The following is a 24,818-nucleotide window of genomic DNA, read 5'->3' as shown; positions in this document are numbered from 1 at the left end:
CATAAAGGGACAGCGTTTTCAACCCGTCCCCTCAAACAAGACAATTCCCTTTAAAACAGAATCGTCACCATCGCAATTAAGAGCAGCCAGGGCTGATGAGCTGTTTCAGCCAGAACAATGATTGCTCAGTTGGCAGCCACGGGGCTGCTCCTCTCCCGGTTTCACTCCTTATCGCGCCCTCCAATTATGCAAAGGCTGCTGATAAGGCTTTAACACATTTCAGCCCAAGAGGGAAGGGAAGCAGCAGCCTCTGCTGGAGCTGGAAAATGAAAGGCAGAGCATCCCCAGCGGAGGGGTGGGAGTGCTGCTGATGAAAGATGGACCCCGAGACCCAGCGGAGTCACCCGCTTGCTTGGTTTTAATTAATCCACCCCCGGTTTGCTGCAGTGTCTCACAGTCCCACCTCTGATGGTGCACCAAAGCTCTATCTCCTCAGCCCATCTGGAGGCTTGCTTTGATGTCCTTTCTTGGCAGTGCACCCACTTATTTTAGTCGTGTTCCTATTTTGGTCTGACTTCACTACGCCCATTTGTTTGGGGACACATGGGTGTCTTCCAAGGCTCACGCTGTAACACTGACAGAAAGTACCACAGAGGGACTTCTCAAAAGAGCTTACAGCAACAGGACAAGGGTAAACGGATCCAAACTGAGAGAGTCTAGGTCTAGCTTGGAGTTCAGGAAAAAATTCTTGACTGCAAACATGATGAGGAGCTGGCACAGGTTGCTCAGAGGGGCTGTGGATGCCCCAGCCCTGGAAGTGCTCAAGGCAAGGCTGGCTGGAGCTCTGAGCAGCCTGGTCCTGTGAAAGGTGCTCCTGTACATGGCAGGGGGGATGGAACAAGATGGTTTTTAAAGTCCCTTCCAACCCAGGCCATTCTATGATTCTATGGAAGACCACCAGCAGCTTCCTGGACTGCCACCCCTCCCTATCCAGCTTGTGGGGAAAGGCATAGAGGGCTCGGGGATTACTGAGGCCAGGCTTTGGCATCTTTGTCCAGGGCAAATAAATCCAGGCATGTTCACACTGCCCTTGAGCAACAGCGTCACACCAAGGCCGCAGATCATCTGCTGGCAGTGAGCACCTCTGTGTGGGACAGGTACAAATACTACTGACACCTGATAGGGCACAGAGTGGGGTAGGGGGAGGGATGGGATGGGATGGGATGGGATGGGATGGGATGGGATGGGATGGGATGGGATGGGATGGGATGGGATGGGATGGGATGGGATGGGATGGCATGGCATGGCATGGCATGGCATGGCATGGCATGGCATGGCATGGCATGGCATGGCATGGCATGGCATGGCATGGCATGGCATGGCATGGCATGGCATGGCATGGCATGGCATGGCATGGCATGGCATGGCATGGCATGGCATGGCATGGCATGGCATGGCATGGCATGGCATGGGAGAGCTTGTGCTTGTTGAAACAAAGAGCAGGACAGAGACCTGCAGGATTGCCTTCATGCTGCTGCTTCACCTTCTCCTGAGCCCCCACAGCCTCTCCTGCCATGTACCTGCTGCTCCACATCTCTCCCTGCTCCTCCTGCTGGCTCAGCCCCCAGGAACCACCTCCAAGGTGAGGTTGCCAAAGAGCACATGAGAGATTCTCACCATGCTTCCGTCCTTCCTCCTCACACAAAGCAGACCCTGTAGCACACCAGGAGGTTTGTGTAGAAGGGATGTGGTCGGGTCTGCAGTGGCTGAGAAATCACAGGATGCAAAGGCACCACACTCCTCAGTGCTGGGCAATCAGTGGCATCCTCTGCCCCATCTCTGCTGCTTTCACAGGCTCCTGTCCCCACCTGCAGCTGTGACCATGCTCAGGAAAACGCAGAGCCTGCTGGTGCCACAGAGAGCCTCCCAGAGCTGCCTCCCTTGGACAGTCCTCCCATTATTTGTGCTTTTCTCTTTTTGCAGAGCTCTCATCTCTCATTTCCTTGGGCATCTGACTGACCTAGATTTCGGTGGGTGGTGGGTGTATTTGCATCTCAGAGCAGCAGGTTACCAAGGAAAAGCAGAGGTGGGAGCGGGGTGTGCACTGATCATTCCTGCCAGCCAAGTCTCTGATCTGAGGGCGAGTTCTGGAGCTGCCTGGATAACACAAGCACATGGATCCATGGCTGTACTCCAGCTAATCCAGAATGTGCCTTTTTATGCCATGGCTCTTAACAATTTATCCACTTTGCCCATGTGCAGCAGGGGGGAAAGAAATCTCCTTTATCCCACATTGCGGGCATGGGGATGAGACTGCAGCACCCTGGGCTGCCCCAGCTGCAGCAGGGCTTCACTCTCAGGGCATCACAGCCCTCACCTCAGCCACAGGACCCAGAGCCTTCCAGCAAACACAGCGCAGAGCTTGGGGGATCTCTCCTCTGCACTGAACAGCACCTTTCACCCTGGCCTCAATGGGCCTGAACCTCTTCCCATCTGAGCTGGGCACCATCTCATCTTCCTGCTCACTGACACAGAGCTTCAAAGCCCAGTAGTTCACACTGGGGCTGGAGGGGACCCAGCTTCTCCCAGATGAAGCTGGGAATGTCAGGCAATATTTAAGTTTATGCTACTTTTCACTAAAGTTTTATTATTCTGTACTATCTGTTAAACTAGATTTGCGCCTGAATATGAATTATTTGCATAGAAGGCCCCTGCCCTGGATGACTCAAAGCTCACCCAAACTTCAGAAAGCCCCACTCCATGTGCCATCCAGCACATCCAATGTGCTTCCCATGACTGTTCAACCCAGCAGCACTTTACTGCTTGATTCTGTCTACTGTGCATTGGACATCATGATTCTTCAATTTCTGGTTGCAGGGTGGCTCAATTTCAATAAAAAGGTTGAAGCTTGTTAGTTTTTAGGTAGGCTATGAGCCCCCTTTGATCTGCTGTCTGTCACTAGGTGCCCTATTAAAGTTTGTCCCCACGTTTCTTATCAGCTCCCTTATCAGCTCTTGTCTCTAGAGACTTCTCCAGACTGAACAACCACAGCTCTCTCAGCCTTTCCCCACAGGAGAGGTGTTCCTTCTCTCTGGCAATTTTGGTGGCCCTCCTCTGAATCCACTCTAGCAGGTCCATGTCCTTCCTGTGCTGTAGAAAAGTCATCTCATTTTTTCCCCTGCATATTGTGAGAGGCAGTTTCTGATTTTCCACTGATTGTTCAGGAAGGTGTGAGTGCTTACAGGCAGACTGGATCACTTAGGTGTGACTAACTCAAATTTTCAAATAAATCACGAGGCTGGTTTATGAGTTATAGGGTCTGAATCCCACTCACTGGCTTTAGAAAGCAGAGCTAGAAACATTGTATAAGGTGTTAATTTCAGATTAACAGATCCAACAGCCAAGGCTTTAGATCCAAATCTGTCACCCTTAACCCCCTTTGCTTGCCCTAACTCTTGCCACTCAGCTGTGCCCATGCTACACACTGTGCTGCAGCCAAGGCTGATGAGCAGAGATCTGCTCCTGCAGAGGGTGATAGGATCTGTCTCATGTGGGCTTAAATGGATTAGAAAGCGATGACACGATCAGCTCTGCTATCAGATCACAGGAAGGCAATCTCAGTGAAGGGTGTTCAACAAAAGGGTGCAGGAACACATGTAAAAAGTGAGAATGTAGGAGCTCAGCATGCAGCAGCTCCTCCCAGAGGGGTGACAGGGGACAGGCAAGGGTGGCCCTGCTCCAGGACATGGCTGGGGTGCTGTCCCAGGCACTGAGGGTGTGAGCATGGAACCCACACGCTCTCCCCTCACACCAAGTGTGGCTCTCTAACCAAGTTTACAGATGGCTAAACTGCCACAAGAGACAGAGCTGAATAAAGAGCCAATTATAAAAATGGTTATCACTCCTAACAGAGCAGCAGAGCCATGGATTTTGAGCCCCAAGGAGACAATTAGAGCACTAGGACACGAATGCAAGCCACCAGAACTTCACCACTCAGTCCTGAATACAAACTTGTGTTTGGCCGCAGCCTATCTGCCAGAAAACCACCAAAACAAAGAGGACCCACAATGGTTTCTAATATTTTACACTGACAATATATGAAACTTGTGTTTGGTTGCAGCCTATCTGCCAGAAAACCACCAAAACAAAGAGGACCCACGACGGTTCCTAACATTTTACACTGACAATATATTGACCCAAACATATTGCTAACTTCTACAGGAAAGTTGAAAATTGGAGCAATTCAGAAGTCTTTGCTTTCCAGCTAGCATTAGGTCTGTAATATCAAGTGTGATGAGCAGCAGAAAACAAATTTGTCCCAAAAGCTGTAGGAAATATCTGTGCTTTCATTTACTGATTCTCATGAGTCTCAAGTCCTCCATCTCCCCCACAAAGCCCCTCCCAAGGGTTAGCTGGGATATACCATTTACAGAGATGTCATAGGGCTCAGCCTCCTCGTAATATCCCTCTGGGGATTCAATCTTGGGGACTGCTGGTTGTTTTGTTTCGAGAATCTGCAGAACAAACACATAAAACAAACATGATTTAAGATAAAACCAGATCCACCAAAACAATGGACATCCTTTCCCCCTTTTTTTAGTACTCAATTCATCCCCGTGGATGAAATCTTTTAGATGTGGTTCAGTTAGCTCAAATATAAATTGAAATTACTGTATAATTGCATCATAAATGTTATTTTCTTTCATGTTGCTTGGGAAGATCAACTCATAGCAGCAATTGCAACCATCAGCCTTACCCTGAACTGAGATTTCTGCCTGCTGCACTGACCCCCCTAAGCTGCCCAAGGTACCTGGGGATGGTGCTCTGTGCTATGGGTATATAAGATATGGGTTATCTTATCAGGGAACCAGAAGGGAGGACAATTGGTGCAACCCTGGCTTTACACTGAAAACAACCTGAGCAGTCTCTGATTGTGTCTCCAAGTCCCTGACTGATAGAAACTAACAACAAAAACTCTCTGCCTTAGGAACTATACTGGGAATCTTTAATTGTGCTCTTAACAAAAAATGAAGGAAATGGATAAACAACACCAATGGAAAATGAGCCTTTGAAAAGAGTCCAAGTGCTGGAAAATCCCTGTGGCGCCTGCCAAACCCCTCCCTAAGCACAAGCAAGGGCTGGCAGGAAAAACATGCCTTGATCCTTTAGAAATATCAGTACATGAGGGAGAAAATGTGAAGAAACAAACTTTTTACTTTTCAGGTGATTCACAGAGATGTTGGTCATGAGAGAGCAGAGCAGCAGCATGAACAGATCAGAGCACAGAGCTTGTGTTCTTCCCAAATACCTGGCATCCCATCTCCCACCCTGACCTGACAGCAGCATTTCCCCGCTCCCCAATGAGGTTTAACCACCCTTAGCCTCTCACAACAGGATGCTCTGTCCTGTCAGGCTTCAGCTGCCCTGGCTGAAGCTGTGCAAACCCTGCCAGGATGTCCAGGGTTAAACCCCACTCCCCCAGGAGGAGGGGCAGGTCTCTTTGCAGAGACAGCAGTGTTGAAGGTCACAAATCATGAAAATAATGAATTCTGCCCACAACTGCCCCCTGGGGAAGAGGGGCCAGCTGTGCACCAGCATGGCAGGACCAGCCCATCTGCAGGTCATGCCAGCACCATCAAATGCAGGTGCAAAGCTGCCCATCCTGCCCTGGATGTTTCCACCAGCAGCTTCTGGTGCTGAGAAGCAGAAAGGAGGCTCTGAAGGGAGAGATTTTCTGGCCAACAGCTGCCCACAAAGGGAAGCTGTTGGGCTCTGGGAGTGAGGAACCCAGGCCACACCAAAGCCACACGTCTGCTCCCACTTGGACGAGCTGCCTGTGGCTCTGCCAACCTCCCAAACTTCCCCAGTGTTAAAATTCCTCATTTGGGTCTGCCAGATGCTGTGAGCAGCCTGAACTTTCCGTCCAGAGGCACGCAGAACACTGCTGGAAAACACTTGCCCTCCAAACACTTAAAAGTTTTAGGAACTTCTTGTCCTAATGTGTTGCATTAAAGGAACAAAAACAAACCCAGGCACTCCATGGCTTTACCTAATCCCTTCCCTGGCTAGGAAATGTGTCTGTAATTGCCATCTGTGGTGGCCTCCTGTGCAGCCAGCTCCCTTTGTGCTGTGACCATAAAGAAATTGCCTACACAAAGAAATGCTGTGGGTTTTTTCAACACCATCCCACAACTGCCAGGGAAGGGGCTGCTCTGTTTGGTGTCCTACAGACAATGAGGTTTCCTCAGGGTGCACCTTGGTTGACCAGAAGGTATTTGCTTTGTCTCCTCTTTCCCTAGGCGTGTGGTTTACTCTCTAACTTCAGTCACAGGCTATAAATGTAATTATTTACCCCTGCTGGCCCTTGCAGAACATTTGCCTGTTGCATTATGGCCCAATGAGCATGCAAATATCACCACCCTGGCTGTTTGCATCCCTACCACAGGACCTTCCCCTGGGGATGGATGCTTGCAGGAACAGGCAGAGCTGCAGCACAGGAGAAGTCACCAAGGCCTGCAGAACTCATTGTTTAAAGATTGTTTTGGGACAAATCCAAAGGAATTAGTGGGATCCAGGTGGGCCATCCCTGTTGGGTTGCCCAGTGGCTGCCAGGGACAATTGGTTGTGCAGAGCTTTATCACCATATTTCTTCCATGCCTCAAAAGGCAAGTGTAGAGCAACACCACAGGATGCCTGAGTGCCACACAAACCACAGAAAAATCTGCAGAGCAAAAACAGATCAAATCTGAATTCCTCTCCTAACCTCTCAGTTTCTGTGCAAGGAGTTGTGTTCACCCTCCACTGCCCAGCTGGCCGTGGCTCCTGCCTGCCCTGGGAGCTGCAAATCCAAGGGAAGATCCATTTCCCCCTAACAGCAATTTCCACTCATTAAAGCTCTCCCCAGCCCTATTCCCTGAAGGACACTCAGATATCTTTGCTGCCAAAGCTCACTGACACACAGATGCTCACATGAGGAGGTACCTGGCTGCTGCATCCAAGGGAGGTTAATTCCAGTGGTAAGCAGCTGGGAGAAGGAAATTCCCAGCACAGGTCTGGGAGAGGACAGGTGCCCTTCTCAGCTGAAATCTGAGACTATTTCTTTTTAAATTCCCTTATTTTTGGGGGGAATTTTTAAATCCCTGATTTAACTTCCTGATTGCCCAGTCAGAAAGCTGGGCTGCACCAAGCTCAAGAGAAATGCCTTGGGGACACCTGGCTGCTGCTTCCCCACTGGTGCCCTCATTCCACCTCCTGCCCACCATGAAATACAGAGCTAAACAGAGGTTCCTGCTCTGGCCACTGCTCCCAGGCCCTCCAGCTCCAGCCATCTGCATGGGCAGAGCCCTCTGGGGCTGGAGCAGCTCCCAAGGCAATCACACTGCATCCTAGGGTTTGTCAGCTGCACCCCATCCTAGCCCTTGTTGTTCCAGCTCCTCCAGCTAACTCCAGCTGAGCCACACAGATCCCTGGGCCAAAGTCCTGGTGCCTCACCCTGCATCCTCCTTCCTGGGAAAAGAACAGATCCTCCTTTGTGGCTGATGGAGGCACCACCCCATCCTCCTCCATGCCTCCTCCTCCTCCTCCCCATGCCTGCTCCCTGCCCTCCTTCCCCTTCACATCCTGAAATCCCAGCTCACAGCAATTCCCTCATTGCACCAACTGCTGAACAGCAACATCAGGGGCTGGAGCATGACCTGAGCCTGGGACAGCTGGGCTGGCTCCTGGCACAGAGACAATGGGGTTTAACTGACAATGGGATTTAGCTGCCCTACAGAAAAACCCACAGAGCCAGCAGCTCCTCCTCACAGACCTGTGGACTGCACACCCACAACAGCCCCGGCACCCAGTGCAGACAGCACCAGGTGTTGCCAAACCTCTGGCAATGGCCAAGCTGAGAAAGGCTCTGGCAGCAAGGGATGTCCTGGTACTGTCCAGGGATCTTCCTGCAGCTGAGGGGCTCCTGGCTTTTCTAAGATCATGTCAGCAGCCCAGGCACAGCTGACTTACAACCCAGGAGAGATTTCCAAAGCAGCAGCTGAGAGTCATCACCACCTCTGTTTCTCTGAAAACCTCTCTTCTCCTTCCTCGAGCCCATGCAATGGGTGTGGGTCTCCCTGGCAGGGAGCACAGCCCAGTTTGCACTCAAGGGGAGCTCCCAGAGCCGCCTGCTCCACCTGTGCACAAGATTTGGGTACCAGAGGGGTTCCTGGATGTCCAGCCAGCCCAGGAGCTGCACCAACCACACATTGACCCACAGTTTTTGTAAAGATGAAACATGCAGCTGGAAATGCCTCGCTCAATATTTTGTAATTATTTTTAAAATAAAACTCACCAGGATTCTTTGCCTCACCATCATACACAGGCAGTGGTGTTTCCACCCAGCCTGTGTTGCACAGGACCTGACAACAGCAAAGTCTCAAGGGGTTCAGAGCCCCAGGGGGAGGCAGAGAAAAGCAAAGGGTGTGAGGGATTTACCTTTGGAGGGGGGAGCTCTGGCAGGCTCTTCTGAGGAGGTGACAGATGCAGTCCTGAGTCTCCATTGGTCAGGGAGTTCTTCTGATCCAGCACTGCAAGGCAGAAGCAATGACACAGATTGCATGTAGCCTCTCCCAGCAGAGCACCTGCTGCCCTGGGCTGTGCTGGAGCAGCAGGATGCTATTCCAGTGGGAGCACAGTGACAATGACAGGCAGGGCTGCAGGGCAACCACAGCATTTCAGGCCATGGCCAGGAACATGGCACTGGCAGACCCAGCTGACCTCTGGTTTTAGGGCATCTTTTTCCTTCTGGAGGGAAAACTGTGAAGGCCAGACCCACTGCTGAGACTTTAAAGGGTCTGGAGAAGCAGCATGGGCAGACAGCACACAGTGTCTGGAAACCCACGGCAGTTCAGTCCTTGCCAGCTCTGATCCCTGCTGCTGTGAGCAGACAGGTCAGTGATGTGCTCCTCTGCTACCTTTCCCAAAAATGGGTCCATCACCTCCCTGCTCCCAGGGCAAGCTGCAAAGGCGGCTGCCCAGCTAAGAGCACTGTGGCTTATGTGATCACTGCTCAAGGGAGGGCTGCTCTTGAAGCAGCCCAGGCCAAACACGTGGCATGTTGCAGCAGAACTGCTCCAGGTGATCCCTGTCTGCCTCTGGAAAGTCACATTTTCCAAGCAGCTGGATGCAGAGTGATTTACTATCTGGAGGGGACACTGAAGGCTCAGAAAACTTGTGTTCAGTCCCTTTCTCCTACCACAGAGCTCCTGGGTGGCCTCAGTGAGTGCCCAGATCCCATGACCTCTGAGATAGTGCAGTGATGGATGTACCCCCTCCTTCTCCAGCCACACAGGCCAGCATGACAAATCACACACTGTTCCCCTACTGGGGTGGGAGGGCAGGAATATTTTTCCCTAGACAAGCATTGACATTTTGCAGGTGTCCTCTGATAAAGATGCCTCTCTAAAAGCTGCAGCTTGAAGAGGACTTAGAAGAAGGAAAGAAAAAGAAAAACCATCCAAAATCCTGCTAAAATTCACATCTTTATTAGCTGTTACTTATCTGTGCTCTCTGTTACTTGTAAAAGTGAATGTCACTTGGCATTTGGGATAAGAGGATCCCTGTGGCCACACCAGGAGCCCTTCACACCAGTCCCACCTCCCAGACTCCTGCCCCTGTGTGCTGACTTCCAGGAGGAGATGGCATTTGGCTCACTGAAGAGCCATGTGCACTTGGGTAGAGATTTGCTGCATCTCTCAGATAAATGAGATCCATAAATGATGGTGCCTTCATCACCCAGTGCAGGGAACTCAATTACTGGGCCACAGGAAGGCATCTCAAAAGCTGTGTCTGTTCTGCTTAAATCCTAACCACTGGAATTGCAAGTAGATATGAGGAGCAGAGAAATACATTTTTGTGCAGAAATTGTGTATTTTAAAGTTTGGAGGGGTGATTTTTGGAGGTGATGGGCTTTGGAAAGCATTTCACCCTGTGCTGCTGGAGCTCTGCAGAGCACAAGATATCCCGTCAGCTCAGGCTCAGAAATCTGTCCCCAGTCCCATTACAGACATGGAATTGCAGTAGATAACAGGGACAAAGGGAGTTGTGTCATCACTGGAAGATCAATATCACACCAGTGGGCACTTGGGCCCCCTCCACCCACTCAACCTGAACCTGCAGGCACCTCTCCATCGAGGCACAGAGGCAGGACCAGGGCTCTGCACCCAGCTGCAGAGACCCCACACCTGTGTCTCACTGACTCCAGCATTCCAAACAACTCAGCAGTTTTACTTGGAATAGGAAGTTGTTGAAAACAGAAAGAGAGAAGTGCCAGGTCCCACAGGGAGTGACTGAGTGGGCAGGGTCATGGCCTTGATAGGGAAAAGTCTGAAACAAAAGAACCACCTCTAAAAATAAATTGTCTGACATTTCCCCTGTGTTTGAGCATGGTGGATCAGTGCAAGCTTTGCTTTACCCACCCAAATGAGAACTTATATAAAGAGATGTTTCTGTGGCTGCTCAGCTGCTGGGAGGCTGTGTGATCCCATTATAGAGCATTACAGCATCACCCTGTCTGGAGGTCACACTGGGGCTGCATGTGTCAGCTGGGAGGACATCCTGTCTTCAGAGGCATTTGAAGTTAGCCCAAGTTTGGCTGCAGGTAGTTTAAAGAACAAATCAAACCAAATAAACAAAAAAAAAAAAAAAAACCCTAAACCCACCACAAAGAAATAAAACCAAAACAAACAATGGTGGAAGTGAGACAATCCCAACTATTGCAGGACCAGCACATCAGCAGCAGGCTGCTCTGGTGAATCCTTGTCTCATCCCTCTGCATTGGAAACTCTGGGGCAGGATCAGCCCCTGACTAGGTGTGCATTTAAAAATGTGTGTCACTAATTCTCTCCCTCCATGCAATTATCAGCAGCCCCTTTCACGGTGAACTTCAAAGAGGAAGAACATTTTTAGACAATTATGTTCTTTGCCGTGTTACAAATCCAAAACCTGGAAAAACTAAATTGGAAATGAGTATTTCAGCTAGGTTTGATTCCTCAGCCTTTACCCTGCAGAGCTCCCACACCCCTGGGAGATGAAGGAGCTCTGCCCCTGCACATGGTGAGGGCTGAGCCCAAACTCACCTCACAAGGCTGTGACAGCACAGACCCTCTGGGCCAGGGCAGAACAGCACAGCAAACCAGAAATACACTTTCAAGGCCTCAAAGATGCAAAAAGTGACTTGCTTTGTGGCCAAAGAAAGCACGAAGGCTTCCTTGAATATTTCAGGCACTGGAGCTTCAAGCCTTAGAAGGCAACATTTTTATCCCAAAATAAAGACCTCCAAAGTGCTACTTCCAGGAATAACCTCACAGTGTTGGCAAGGACCACTATTTCCAAGGGAATGTTATGAAAATGGCCCTTCCACAACCAGCAGCTGCTTCAGCCCTCAGAGCTGCCAGAGCAAGGCTGTAACCTTGTGTGCCTTCATCATCCCCTGAGACACAGTGAAACCATTAATCTTCAGCTCCCTACCTTTGTCTTGTTTCTCTTGGTCACCCTGCTGTTTATGGACTGTCACTTTGTTCATATAAATATACTCCTCATCACCACCTGCAAAACAAAAGGGAAAGTGAACTCTTTACCCACATGCTGCTTTCACACTGCTAAGTTTTTCCACAAAGGCAGATGTAAAAAGTGTCTCTGCTGAGCACATTTGGTTGAGGCAACCTGCAGGAAAAACCCTAAGCAATAATAAAAAGCAGAAAAATTAAGTGCTTTATGGTCAGGAAATTCCGTTAAGTTAAAATTTCTACTTAAACATTAACTTGGCCAAACAGTACATCCTGTGTATCTTACAAAGTGGATTAAATAAACTTAAGGTTTAATAAAGAAAACAGAAAGGATCAGGAATCTTGGGAATCCTTTGCTTGTAAAGCTGGACACATAACTATAGTAATTTTACATAAACAATTAGAGGTCACTGCAAAAATAAACTCAGTTTCATTTTCTCCTTCTAATTTTCATGTCTCCCATTCCCACCAGCTGCCAGGAAAATGTTGCTTCAGGCCCCATAGCAATTCCCATGACAGCCCAGCACCCCATCCTTGGTTTTCCTCATCTGTACCACTGGACTTGGTGTAGACTTTCAGAAGGTCAGAGAGAAAGCTCTTCTTCACCACAGCAGTGCTGCTCAAGTTCTCCTTGTCCAGTATCCTCAGAAAATCTTCAAGTTCTGTGAGCAGCTGCTCGAGAGCTACAACAGAAACAGAGACAACTGTTGACAAAGCAGCTGGCGGGTGTGTGTCAAAAGAGGACATATGTTAATTCCATGATTTCCAAAATCCTTTGCTTTTTCTGCCCAGGAATAGTTCATATTTAATTTTACAGCTTGAATTCTGCCTCTAGCTTTGGAAAGAAGGTGTGTCTCAAACTGAAAAATCTCCAGCTTCCCTTAGTCTGTTCACACATCAGTGAAACCCCATATAAATACCTGTTCTCCTTCCATTTGGACTTCTTGCTCAAGCAAAGACAACCTGAAGAGATTTGGAGCACTGGGGCTGAGATTACACTAAAGCAGTTTGCAAGGTCTTCATACATGCACCTTGAGTCCTGGCAAATATCATTCAAACCTCATTTGGCTTGGGACCTACCAAAAATCCTGGTTTTTGCTTCTCCTTTGTAAGCCTCCTCCTTATCTGGGGGAGATGGGGCCCTGGCAGTCTGGTGTAGCAGGAGGTGTCCTTGCCCATGGCAAGGAAGCTGGAACTAGATGATCTCTAAGGTACCTCCAGCACAAACCACTCAACAATTTTATGTTTCATTCCACCATTATTTCTCTGTCTGCATTAATTTGAAAATGTTTATGTGGGTATCCCAAGAAGAAAAGGAAAAAAAATCCCCACCTCCTCACATCCATAAATCACAGGCCAGTAACTTCTCCAGCCACATTTCTTGGGCAGTGACCACAGACCCACTGTATCGTGTGAAACTGAAGCCACAAGACTCAGGAGCACCTCTCAGAACCTCAGGAGGCCCTGCTGCACCCAAGAATCACAGAATCACAGAATTTTCAAGACTGGAAGAGACCTATAAGATCATCTAGTCCAGCCGATGTTCTAACTGTTCAACTAGATCATGGCAGCAAGTGCCACATCCAGTCTTTTTTGAATTCTTCAAGGGATGATGCCTCCACCACCTCACTGGGTAAATGATTCCAGTACACCCCTGCACACCCAGAGCCAGCAGTGGGACAGGCACTGCCCAGCTGAGCCAGCCTGATGGGTTTGTTTTCCTCCTGAGGAGGTGCAGCACAGCCCTGCCACCAACAAATCACTGCCCTGACAGGGCTCACGCTGCAGCAACAGACTCTTAATTGCTTGCTTTTGTTCACACTAGAGTTCATCGTGGGCTAATTAGCAGCAGGGGCAGGAGGAGGAAATAACAGAGCATTATTATGTGGAGGGAGGGACAGCGTGTGGGAAAAACATCCCAAACCCAGCTGGGACTGCTCCTCCCCTCAGGAGGCTGCCCTGCTGCCCCCCTCCATGGCTCCCTGGGGCTGAGGGGCTGCAGGGATGGGCAGTGAAGCTTGGCTGGGCCACCACCACCCTGCAATGACCCCTGAGCACTCCACAGGGAGCTGAGGGGTAATTAATGCTCCCTTCCCTGTACTCACAGCATCCCCACACTGCTGATCCCATGGAACCCTTGTGAGTCACAGCTCGCTCCACAGAAAAGTGTTAACACTTGGGATTCATAACACAAAGCATCTGAGCAGTTCTAGTTAAAGAGCTACCACATTTAAGGTCACTTTTTTAAATGCAGGAGAAAGCCATCACCTTCCTACTCACCCATCTTTAGCCACCAGGCAACCTTCCTGGGGTAAATGCACGTCAGAAGATTGATAAATAAATTACACTGTAAAGGTTTATGCTGCTGGCCATTAATTGAAAAAACTTGCTACTGCTCTCAAACTGAATTAATCTTCACCAGGCTGACTGTAAAACAGCCAAATGACTCCAGATCAGTCAATAACAGCTCCAGAGGAAGCAACCAACTTGTAGTTATTCACACTTCATTCTATACCCTCTACACCAAATCAATTCTCTTCTGGTCTGATTTAGGAGCAGCAGGGAATGGAAAACACCTACATCATGTTGTGTTAACTCAAAGGTCTTTGCTAGCTTCTGTTTTGCCCAGAGAAAACAAGAATCACCTCAAGAAACAGAAGCTTTTATTTTTCCCCATAAGCTGTGAGGAAGCAGGTAGCATTTGCTGATAACACTGCTGGATTTCAATAAGCAATGGATGGTGTCAAACCTACTCACAACTGGCCTCTCTAAAGCTTCAGGGACCCTGTTTCTTCCAAGTTTAAGGAAGCTCCCCATGGTAAATCACAGCCTTGCTAAACTCATCTGCTTCAGTGGCCCACTTCAGAAAATTCAAACTGAGGTCAGGTCCTGCTGGTCAGGTCAGCTGCACAGGACATTGATGTGTGACATTGATGGTACCAGAAACAACAGCACCAGGGACACCTAACCACAATCTGAAGCTTCAGAAGCAGCTGCCCATGTGGATGTCACAACACTGGGTTTGCAGGGAAGGGGGCACAATTCCCATTCCCTCCTCCAACCCCAGACTGCAGAAAATGAGTTTATTCTTCTCCCAGGCATCCACAGCTAGCACACACACAGGGCTGAGCCCTGATGAATAGCAGAGCCCATACAGTAGGTTACATTTTCCAGCCCACCAAAGCTGAACTCAGGCTTCCAGTGACTCAAAGCAGCTCATTTAGGATGTGATCCTGGGCCACAGAGGTCAGTGGAAAGACTCTGTCAGACCTCAATGGATTCAGAATTCAGGGACTCAAGAGAGCTTAATTTTGTTCTTCTTCTGCAAGAAGCAGTCTATAAGCCATCTGCTTCTATGCAAGTATCTCCCTGGCCTCAGCTGGATATTCCAAATCCAAACCTGATACCTGCAAAAAAAATCCTCCACTGACATCCATTCTCTCCTACCAGAGGGAGAACAAGCTAATATTTATCAGAAACTGATGAGTGTGAGAAGTAAAATGAATTAATGCTAATAGAGTCTGTAAGATCCTCTGTGAAAGCCACTATCACAGCAGGTCCCAGCAGTAGAAACAATTGAGAGTCCCTGTACATTAAAGCATCTCAGGATTCTGAGTGCTGGAAGTCACTGCTTGATCTCAGCTGAAGCCCAATCATGCTGTGCTGGTGATGTATGGATGTACCACACTCATGGCAAAACCAGGCTGGTGGTTTTTCAAAGCAGCCTGAAACAAATGGTTCTCCCTCCAAGCTGCATGGTTTTGCTCTGCTTATCCTAGCAGTTTAGAAATGACAGCACATAAAGAGATGATTCCTGCTCTGCGGGGCAATAGTTACAGGTCCAAGGACGTATTTGCAAAATGGTATGGCTGTGAGCAGCAGGATGAGAGATCAGAAGCAGACAGAAGCCTAAGTCATAAGGCAGAGAAATTCTCAGATGCTTTTCTGAAACTTTTTTTTTTTTTCCGCTGCTATATTGCTCTTCTCAACTTTGATAGCACTTATTTGTGACTTAAGTAATATTTCTGGCACCACCTCAAACAAAGAGCTTCACAGATCTTACAAAAAGTCAGCCCCCTTCACAGAAAACAGGGATTACCTCTAAGGTTTAGACTGTCAGAAAAATTACAAGGCTTGGCCAAGGTCACTGTGAATACCTGCACTGAATCCAGTCCCCTCAAGCACCAGGATATGCCCTGATCCAGTTCCCTAAAAGCGTGGCCACAGACCTGGGGTCCCATCAGAAATCACAGCTCAGCTCTTGCCATGTTCTTCTCCATGGCAAAAAGACATCAGCAACTGGATAAAACCCACAGGAATTTCTCATCACATGAGGGAGAGAGGCACAGGAGCATCACAGTCCATGGGAAACTTGAGTGATTTGCATTTGCAGTGAGTGGATGATCATCACTGAAAGGATGGTACTTTGATATACATAGAAATATCACATCTTATACATAGAAATATTACATCTTTACTGATGTAATAAGGACTTTCAGGGTGGGGGTTACAGGCAGAAATACCAGCTCCTCCTTATTGCATGCACTTAACTGGATGATGAGATATGTTCTCCCTTCTTTTACTCCAAGACAATGCAGCCCATTTTACAGAAGCTCCTGGGCTGCCCCTGAGCAGCACAGGCTCTCTCAGTTTGCAGGCTGCAACTCTGGTCTGAGCAATAAGCAAAGAGATGCTTTGAACACTGATCTGTTCCAGCAGCAATTCAGTGGCAGCAGGACAGCACTGAAAAGGGCTTCTTTTGGCAGGAGCCTGTGCCTTTCTTTGCAGACTGAGAGTCTCTTGCATTGCAGCAGTGTCTATCCCAGCTCGTGGAATCCAGAGCCAAAAATGAAACAGCTTGCAAAGCCCTCATTGAGGAAGCACATTCCTTGTAGAAGAGCTGCCAATTTTGCCTGACACCAAGGTCACTGAAAGGTAAATGACCATTAAACTAGATTATTAAAGCCATTCCTACCAATAACCACTGATCTCTGTCATGGTGCTACAATAACAACCTATGTCTACATCTAATTACTTCATGTCTTGGCCTTATGAGGAAATGGGAAGAGAGGCTCTGAATGAACTTTCATTCAAGTGTTTCAGTAACCACTGGATTGTATTAGACCTTTTAATCTAAATTAAATTACTTATTTTATCAAGGTAGAGGGGCCCCAGCCGCCGGACAAAGAATGTAATGAGATATATCCTAAAGGACAAACTCTTTCCTCTGCTGAGATGAGAGGTGAAAGATAAGGAGGATAATTTGATAACAGGAAACTGAGGCATTGGGAGATTAAGTGATTGGTCCAAGGATATGGGCATACTCTTCAGCAGATCAGGAATACAAACTAACTTTCCCACATCCCAGCCTGGGGATTGTGTTTCCAACCCCCCCAAGTGCTGAGAGATATCCTCCTGCCCAAAGCAGAGTCTGGGTTTGGTACTTTTGGCTTCACCCTTCCCTCCTAGAAGGAGCTGGGCTAAGCCGCTGACAAACTCCATCCAGGCACCAAGTAAATACCTGCAGCCTGTGCTGTGCCAAAATTCAAAAATCTTGGAAACTCCAGAACTGGTAACAGCACTGTGAGCCATGAAAAAGCCAGCCCCAGGAGCAGAGGAGTGCCTGAGGTACCTGCCCACACCCAGCCTCCCTCCACCTTGCACTACATCCCATGGCAGCCTCTCAGCTCCCATTTCCCACTGCCCAGCCCTGCCTGGCAGCACTGGGATCCCCCAGGGGCTGCTCTGGCAGACAGCAGCTCCTTTCCAGCTCTGCTCTCTTTTTTCCTTGGCTGCACAAGATGAATAGGGCAGCTGAGGAGCGTGCAGAGAGGACAAGCAGGCACAGAGGCAGCATTCAGCCTGCTGAATAGCAAGTGCTGTCAGAGGAGCACCCAGCCCAGGCCTCCCTGGCTAATTTGGAGTTTTACAGTAACAGTTGGGCTTTGCAAGAGGGAAAAGTCACCCACGGTTACAGCTAGAGAAGGCCATTCTCCCCAGCTGTGAGGAAAGGCAGATGTGTGGATGGTGACAGCTGTAACAGCTGGATGACCCCTACACTGGGCCACCTTCCAGAGCAGCAGAGCAGATCCCTCCTCAGACAAACCAGCCCTCCTCACCCTGCTGGCTGCAGTGAAGAAAAGGGAGCAGCAATGCTTCAGCTCCTCTGCAGTGGATGCAGCTCCTGTGCCCTGCTCCAGGTGCTGCTGCCTTTGGCAATGCAGGGCAGGGAAGGACAGCTGGCAGATGGTTCATCCAAATCCCTGTGCAATCCCAGACAGCTGCTCCTCTGGAAAGCATCCCCATTCCATTAAAACCCCACCAGCATTCACCCAGGGTGAGGAGCAGAATAAACCAGGTGACTGCAGACCAAGGCACTCAGACTGAATGAGACCAGGTTTACCACCTTGGTTTTGACCATCAGAAAAAATTATTTTCTTCTCACACTTGCACCTGTAATGACTGGCTAGCCTTCCATCTTCTTGCTTTTCATGGGAAGAGAATAAAAAGCCGAGCTCACTGTTGTCCAGTTTAAAAGGTTTCTTTTACCCACAGAAAAATAATTATGGATATACAAATAATTGTAGAAGAAAAGAAATCTCCCCACAGCAAAATGAGAAGTGCTGTGTTTTTCGAAGGAAAACCCACAAAAACCCCCTCTAAGCTTCTGGCAGACAATGAACTTTCTCATTGGAGACTCACTGCTTGATTAAACAAAACAAAAGGCGAAATTCATAATCCTGAGACAAGCTAAAATCCCTCAAAATAAGAAAACTGTAAAACTGGAGAACTCCTCTCAGAGTATTCCTAATAAGCCAGACAAGTGTCAGACAGCTATGACCACTGTCACAAAGCTGTCTGATTTTCAGACACAATGAGTGCTCACAGGGAAGAAAGAAAGAAAGAAACCCCACCCAGAGTGTTCTATTAATGCACCTAAAATCCAGCACTGCTTGGATTCACACTCTCCTTGGGAGCACTAGGCTGGTCTTTGTTGCAAAGCATGATTCATGGAAGGACAGAGGCAAACAATGTGTTTGGCTGGCTGTGGGCTGTGAACTGCACAGATGAACCCAAGCAGCTCTGCGTGGGCTGCTCTGGAAGTTTGAACAAGACTCGCATTGAGAAGGGGCAGCTCTAACCCAGGAACTCTGAACTTTAACAAAACGGCAGCAGAAAATGCACACAAAGCTTTTCTCAGTGAGCTGAGCAAACAACAGACTCCTCTTCCCTCCACTGGAAGGTGGGAAACAGCATCCAAGAAAAATTAAGGAAAAAAAAGAAAGAAGGAAGAGAGAAGCAAAACATGAAAATTGGAATGTCACACGGAGATTCTACTGAGCACTCCTGCATTTCAGTGCCATATTGTTCTTTTATATCATAGAAAAGTTTGGGTGGGAAGGGACCTTAAAGATCATCTGGTGTGCAATGGAAAGTGTATGTTTGGCACTTCACAGGCAACATAGTGCCTCTTTGCAAAGGGTCTCAGCCTTTCCATGACAGAGCAACTGGTGAGTCACTGGAGGTCCGCCACTGCCAAAGAAATTTGTTGGATGACATCCCAGAGAAGCTGGCACCCCTTCCTTTGGAGCAGGCCCTGTTAGCATACTGCCCATCAATCTCACAGGGTCCCCAAAGCTGTGCCAGGCTACAAACTGCAGGTCTGTGCTCAGTGGTGCTCACAGCCTCAGCAGATGGGAACATAGCACAGAGTGCCATGGAAAACCATGCTGGGAGCTGGGGGGGATCAGGGGAGTGCCACATCCTCACTGTGCAGGGCACCAGGGCACACACAGGTTGTGTAGCACAGTAACTCCTGCTGGGACAGGACCCAGCTAGGACAACAGAATGGAAGCAAGTAAAGAAACATCAGTGCAGTAGTCAGAGGGCAAGGAACGATCCATCCAAATTAAGATGTCAACTAAAAAGAGTTGGACCAAGTCAGGCAGCACAGGACATTAAAGACAACAGTGTTTTAAGGTAAATTAAAGACAACACTGCTTTTAAGGTAAATACCTCAAGAGCAGGGCCTGGTGTGCTCCTTTCCCAGTGGGGAGAAAAACAATCCCAACAATTTTTACAAAGCAGAAATCACATCTGCTGCCAAGCCCCAGAGCTGAATCCTAGACAGAGACACCATTTCTGGGGAAGCTGCCTCCATTGATTCCCTTCTGTCCCCACGAGCTTTTCTGCTGCTTTTCCCCTTACTCCTTCAGTTCCCAGCTAAAACTGGTGGTTGGCTGGTGTGGGTTTCTCTGCCTTGTGAAGGGTTGCTCTCCTCTCCATCATTCTGTGGGGCTGACTTCACTGGAGGGGTTGGTGACCATCTGACCTGCACTCAAAGCTCATCTGCTGTTTCCTGGCTAATGCCATGCACAGCTGTGCCCAGGAAGGGGCTACCAAGAAGTGGCTGATCAAATGGAAGAAAAATAAACAGGCAAGCCACTCAACCAAATGCCATAAACACCCAGGGCTCCACTGCTGGAACCTTGGCAAGAAGGCATCCCACAGCTCAGCACAGCCTTGCTCTGCCCTGCCTTAGTGCAGCCTTTGCTCCAAGAATGGGGCCATGTGCTCCCTGGGCCTCACCTCAGCTCTTTGCCAAGGCTCCTGGAGCATGGTTTTAGTCAAAATGCTGTGGCAGGCTTTGCCTCATCCCTGTGCAGAGGAAAGCACATTTCCATCCCTTTGCACATGGCAGAGCAGCAGCAGGACAGAGGCACACAAGAGCCCCAATGCCCACAGCCACGGGACCTCCTTCCCATGGAGAAAGGAAGCCTGGCATACCTCATTCCCAAAGAAGAGAGGGACAAATGCAAGTTCCTGCAGAGATTAACTCTCACAAGGATGGTGAATGACAGCCCTGGAACAACACCCATGGTTTGTGCCACTTCCATACAAATAAAGGGTGAACTGCCAAATATATTTTGAGATGGATTTCTCTCTCCCAGGCAAGACACAAATTGAAGGAAGCTGCCAGATACACATTGGGTTGTGCTGCTTTTTTTTTAAGAGAGGACAAGCACACACACACACATGCACACACCCTCCCAAGGCTTCATATCAAAGCATTTTCCCACCATTCTCTGTTGATTTAATGGCATCATTTCTCCAATGAACAATAGGAACACAGCAGAAGGGGAAAGCAATTACGTTTGAGAAAGCAAAAGCAAGAGCTCTGGGGTCAGAGAGAAAGACAGACACACAGCCCTGGAATTCCCAGCCTTTCCTTGCTGTTTCCTCTCAGAAAAGGCTTTTTGAGCCACACTGCTCACAAGAGCCAGGGCTGGGCCTCTGAAAAGCAGAATGATCACACCAGGCTATTGCACCACTGCAGGGGCAGAACAGGCTTTTTAAGCATCCTGAGTGTATCAGGATAGGCTGGCAGAGCCTACAGCAACATCATTATTGATTACTAGATTTCTTTCTTAATAATCTTGCTCAATCCCTTGTCCAGCATGCAGTCCTTATCCATCCTCCTCAAGGTAATCTGGAAGCCCAAACTCCAAGAGGGAGGATCATGCAGCTGAGTCACTGAGCAGTGTTGATGGAGCAATGTGCAAAACTGAGATTTTTCCTCTGGAAATCTGGTGGTTTAATTATCAGCAGAGAAAAGTGCTAAAATCCCCAATCCTAATGCCCCCCCCAGAAAAAATCCCCCATCCCCTTGCAAAATTCCCCCATCTACAGGCATCACTAAGGACCAGAATTCACACTCCTCCCTAACAAGATTCAAAGCAAACCAGTGCTCATTACACTTCAGTTTAGGGTTAAGGAGCATAGAAGCTTTAGTAATTCTACAAAGAGGTCAGACTACAAACCCTCTCCTGCCATGAGTCACCACTGCTCAGGGAGCACCTCCCCACAGGAATCCACCATCTGCCACCAAGGGAGCCACAGCTGCCACCCAGCACTCCCCAGGTGTGAGGGCAGGCACACCTGCCAGGTGACCTGGGGACATTCCTCACTCTGGTATTCAGGAGATGCCACCTTCACTCCTCTCCCACACCTCCAAAATGACATTTCACTAAGTCAGGGTGGCAGAGCAGCCTCCCAGGAACAGGCAGCTCCCCTGTTTGCTGCGGATCACCAAGGCAGCTGGGCACCACATGAGATGTCACAAGACACATGTGCCCTGTTAGGAAACACCAGTCTTGTCCTGATGCTGCAGGGATGCCCAGAGAAAGAGAGGCTCTGCCCTGCTTCACACCCCAAACACCACTTTCATCACTCAACAGGTTTTCAAATGGGATTCAAATCTCTGGTGCCATTTTTTATCTGTGTTATTAATTCCTGTTGCCAAGAAACTCCCAAATACATTTTCTCCATGGAGCTTCTTTGTCCCAATACTCATAAAAACAAACATGAAAAACAAGTGTCACTCATGGAGAGGATGCTCAGAAGAGAACCTCTCCCAGGCCACCCAATTTATGCAATGGCTGCACACACATTAAATTTCCAACACATCCACGTGACAGAAATGTGTCCTACCAAAACACAGGTGGCATCACTTGGAGACCACAAGTGGCAAGAGGAGACACGTGAGCTCCCACTTGTCTCCTGCAGCTCCAGGCCCCACTGGTGTGATCTGACTCATGGAGCACAGACCAGAGAAGCCACAGCTATGAACAACTGCAGTTCAGACCAAATGGAGGGTTCCTGGTTTGACTCATGGTGACAGCCCTGCTCCCCTGCCCATGGATGCTTTACTGCATGGGGGAACCTCTTATAAGGGAAGGTAGAGATAAGCACCCAAAATTCTGCTAAGAGCAAGCCTTGGTCAAACCTTGATTTACCATCTGCACCCTGAGCTTGAGCTCATCTCCGGCAGCAGCAAGTCAGGCTCACAGAGATGCCCTGGAGGAAGAGGAGGCTCAGGACAAGACCACCCCATGGCACCTCTGCCACCCTCCCCAGCAGAGCCTGGCAGGATCCCAAGGGTGCTGATGCAGTGGAAAACCAGGACAATGACCTGCATTTCTTTTTTTTCCACGTGAGTTGGAAAACTTCTCCCTTCCTATCCTGACTATGAGGCATGGGAAATGAAAGACAGCTCTTAAACCAGCAAAACAACCATTTAGGGGATAAAAAAGATTTTCTTACTTTGTCTGCCTTGCACTTTGTTTACTTGAATGAGAGCCAGTTATCCAGACTGGGAACAATACTCTGAATTAAACCTCTGAAACCCATTACATAAATATGCCAAAAGTATCACTAATCCTATCACAGATTTAAAAGTTAGATCATTATTTTCATTTACCATCTCAGCAGAAAATTTGTGACAAGAAACTGCTGATGAACGAGTTCAAGTCTTTCCAGCAAATTCCGCTTCCTTGGAACTTTTCTAAATGCACTTTTGACTCTCTCATCCCCCTCTTACCACACTTTGGAGGTATCCCTGCAGCTATAAGCTAGCCATGCTGGCATCTCTCTTTTCTCAGCATTACATGCTAAAAAAGATTTTGCCACCCCTGGAGCCCGGGGATCCTTTGTGGAGCAGTGGTTTGGGACCATCCAACTTGAGGGGCCAGAAAAAAAGAGGAGCAGAACATCTCAGATATGGCTCAGGAGAGATCCCAGGCTGCCACTGCCAACCTCTACTCAAACTTTTGTCTTTCCTTCCACCAATTCTGGGCTTAAACCGCAGCCCCAAAGCAAAGCCACAGAGCCTTTCAACCTTCTCAGGTTAGGAAAAACACAAGGATTGCTTCTTGTGTTGCAATTTCCTTTGCTTTATTGCTTTCTGCCCAGCATTTCTAGGAAAGAAACAGGCAAGTAAAGGAAAGACAAATTACTAGGGAAATACTCCCCATTTCTAGGACTAGGCATATTTTGTTGCAGAAGACAGTGAAAACAATAAAAAGTGTGGGCATTTGTAAGATAAAATGCCAATACAGTTGGTTTAACTTGTTTGTTTCAGGAAAAGAGACAAAAACCAGAGGGGGCAGGAGGATCCCTGGGGCAGTTGTCCTCTCATCCTTACTTCCAAGGTGGTGGATCCTTAACTGAAGGGATTTGAATTCATCTTCTCTGGAGGCTTCTTCACCTGCTCCTGTTGCTCCAGAGGGTAAAAAGCACCAGCTCTCCCACCTCAAACAGCAATTGGGATTTCTACCATGTGTCTCTTTTGGTTCCCCTGAAAAGCTTCTACACGTTGTGGGCCTTCATCGTTCACCTTTGGTTACAAAGAAAACCAGACAATTCTTCCCAAAAAGAAGTTCTTCCCAAAAGAGGTTTCTTTCAGACACTCACCCTAATTTCTCTCACACTGACAGCAGGAGGAGTTTGCTCACCCCACATCCACCTGTGTGACAAACTCCCCAAAGGGGAGAAGGGCTCGGCCTGGCAGCCAGGGGGAAAGTGCAGGAAACTGTTTCAGAGATGTAGAAAACAAACTGGACCTACAGAATCCTCTCAGCAGCACAATAAAATAAATGAACAATACCTAATTTTCCCTACCCATGATTATCCATCCTTATCCAGAGTTCTTTGGAGGCTGTGCTCCAGCACATTGCATCCACGTCCTTTGTGCACAGGTGCTGGGAACAGCACAGGGCTCAGGAGTTCTGCCTCTCTGCTACTGTAAGGAAATCCATCAAATTGCACACTCAGCTTGGGCAATGCTTGGTAACTTTGTCCTGCAAACCTGAAAAGGGCTCCTGTGCATTAAATATTCCAGAGATTTTGCAAAAGTCCACTTTCTTCATTTACCCTTTATCACAGGCAGCCCTTTAGGCCAAAGCACATCGCTCCAGCAATGGGGCTGATATCAGAGCCTTGGCAAAGATACACTCAGCACTCACTGATGCTCAGACTGGCTCCACCAATATGCATTTCCTCCCCTAACACATCTCTCTGCACCCAGACCTCTCCTTGCCCCTCAGCCATCACATTTTGCAGCTTTCCTGCCCTGTGTGAGGTGCCTGCAGGAACTCGCTCTCCTGGCTGCCACAAGGCATTCTGCCTTCCTTACATGAGTCAGCAGGCAGCAACAGGAAAGCAGTTCTTTGTGCTTGGAAAAGAATTGAGTGATTTTGAAGCAGTGGAATGTTTTGGACTAGTTAGCTGACCGACAGCGTGAGCGCTTCAGAAGAGGCTGCATTATGAGAAGCAAACTTCAAAAGGATAAGTGACAAGGCCAGAGTGTTTGTGGTGCCTGAGGAAGTAATTAGAATTTAAAAGGGACACAGATTGGACAAGTACACTAGGCTAAGAAAGATGAACTGCTGCCAAAAAAGTTTCTTTTGCTTTCCCAGCTCTCTCTAGCCCACATTAGAGATGCAGTTTCATGAATATCTCTGTCTCAAAACATTTTTACAGAAAACCCTTGCA

The 24,818-nt window shown here is 48.5% G+C and overlaps 1 protein-coding gene across 3 annotated transcripts in view; it reads right to left on the bottom strand.

Moving 5' to 3' along the window:
- Window positions 1-24,818, bottom strand: part of AFAP1L2 (actin filament associated protein 1 like 2) — a 66,305-nt gene that overhangs the window by 14,660 nt on the left and 26,827 nt on the right. For all 3 annotated transcript variants that reach the window (XM_063163164.1, XM_063163162.1, XM_063163163.1), the window contains exons 2-5: window positions 12,041-12,169; window positions 11,449-11,526; window positions 8,416-8,507; window positions 4,364-4,454 (exon numbers count right to left, since the gene is read on the bottom strand). In XM_063163164.1, the coding sequence (XP_063019234.1) occupies window positions 4,364-4,454; window positions 8,416-8,507; window positions 11,449-11,526; window positions 12,041-12,169 (390 nt within the window). The remainder of the gene's footprint in view (window positions 1-4,363; window positions 4,455-8,415; window positions 8,508-11,448; window positions 11,527-12,040; window positions 12,170-24,818) is intronic.

This window comes from Melospiza melodia, chromosome 9 (genome assembly GCF_035770615.1).
Source record: "Melospiza melodia melodia isolate bMelMel2 chromosome 9, bMelMel2.pri, whole genome shotgun sequence".
Classification (NCBI taxonomy): domain Eukaryota; kingdom Metazoa; phylum Chordata; class Aves; order Passeriformes; family Passerellidae; genus Melospiza; species Melospiza melodia.
This window is presented reverse-complemented; position numbering and strand designations above follow the sequence as displayed.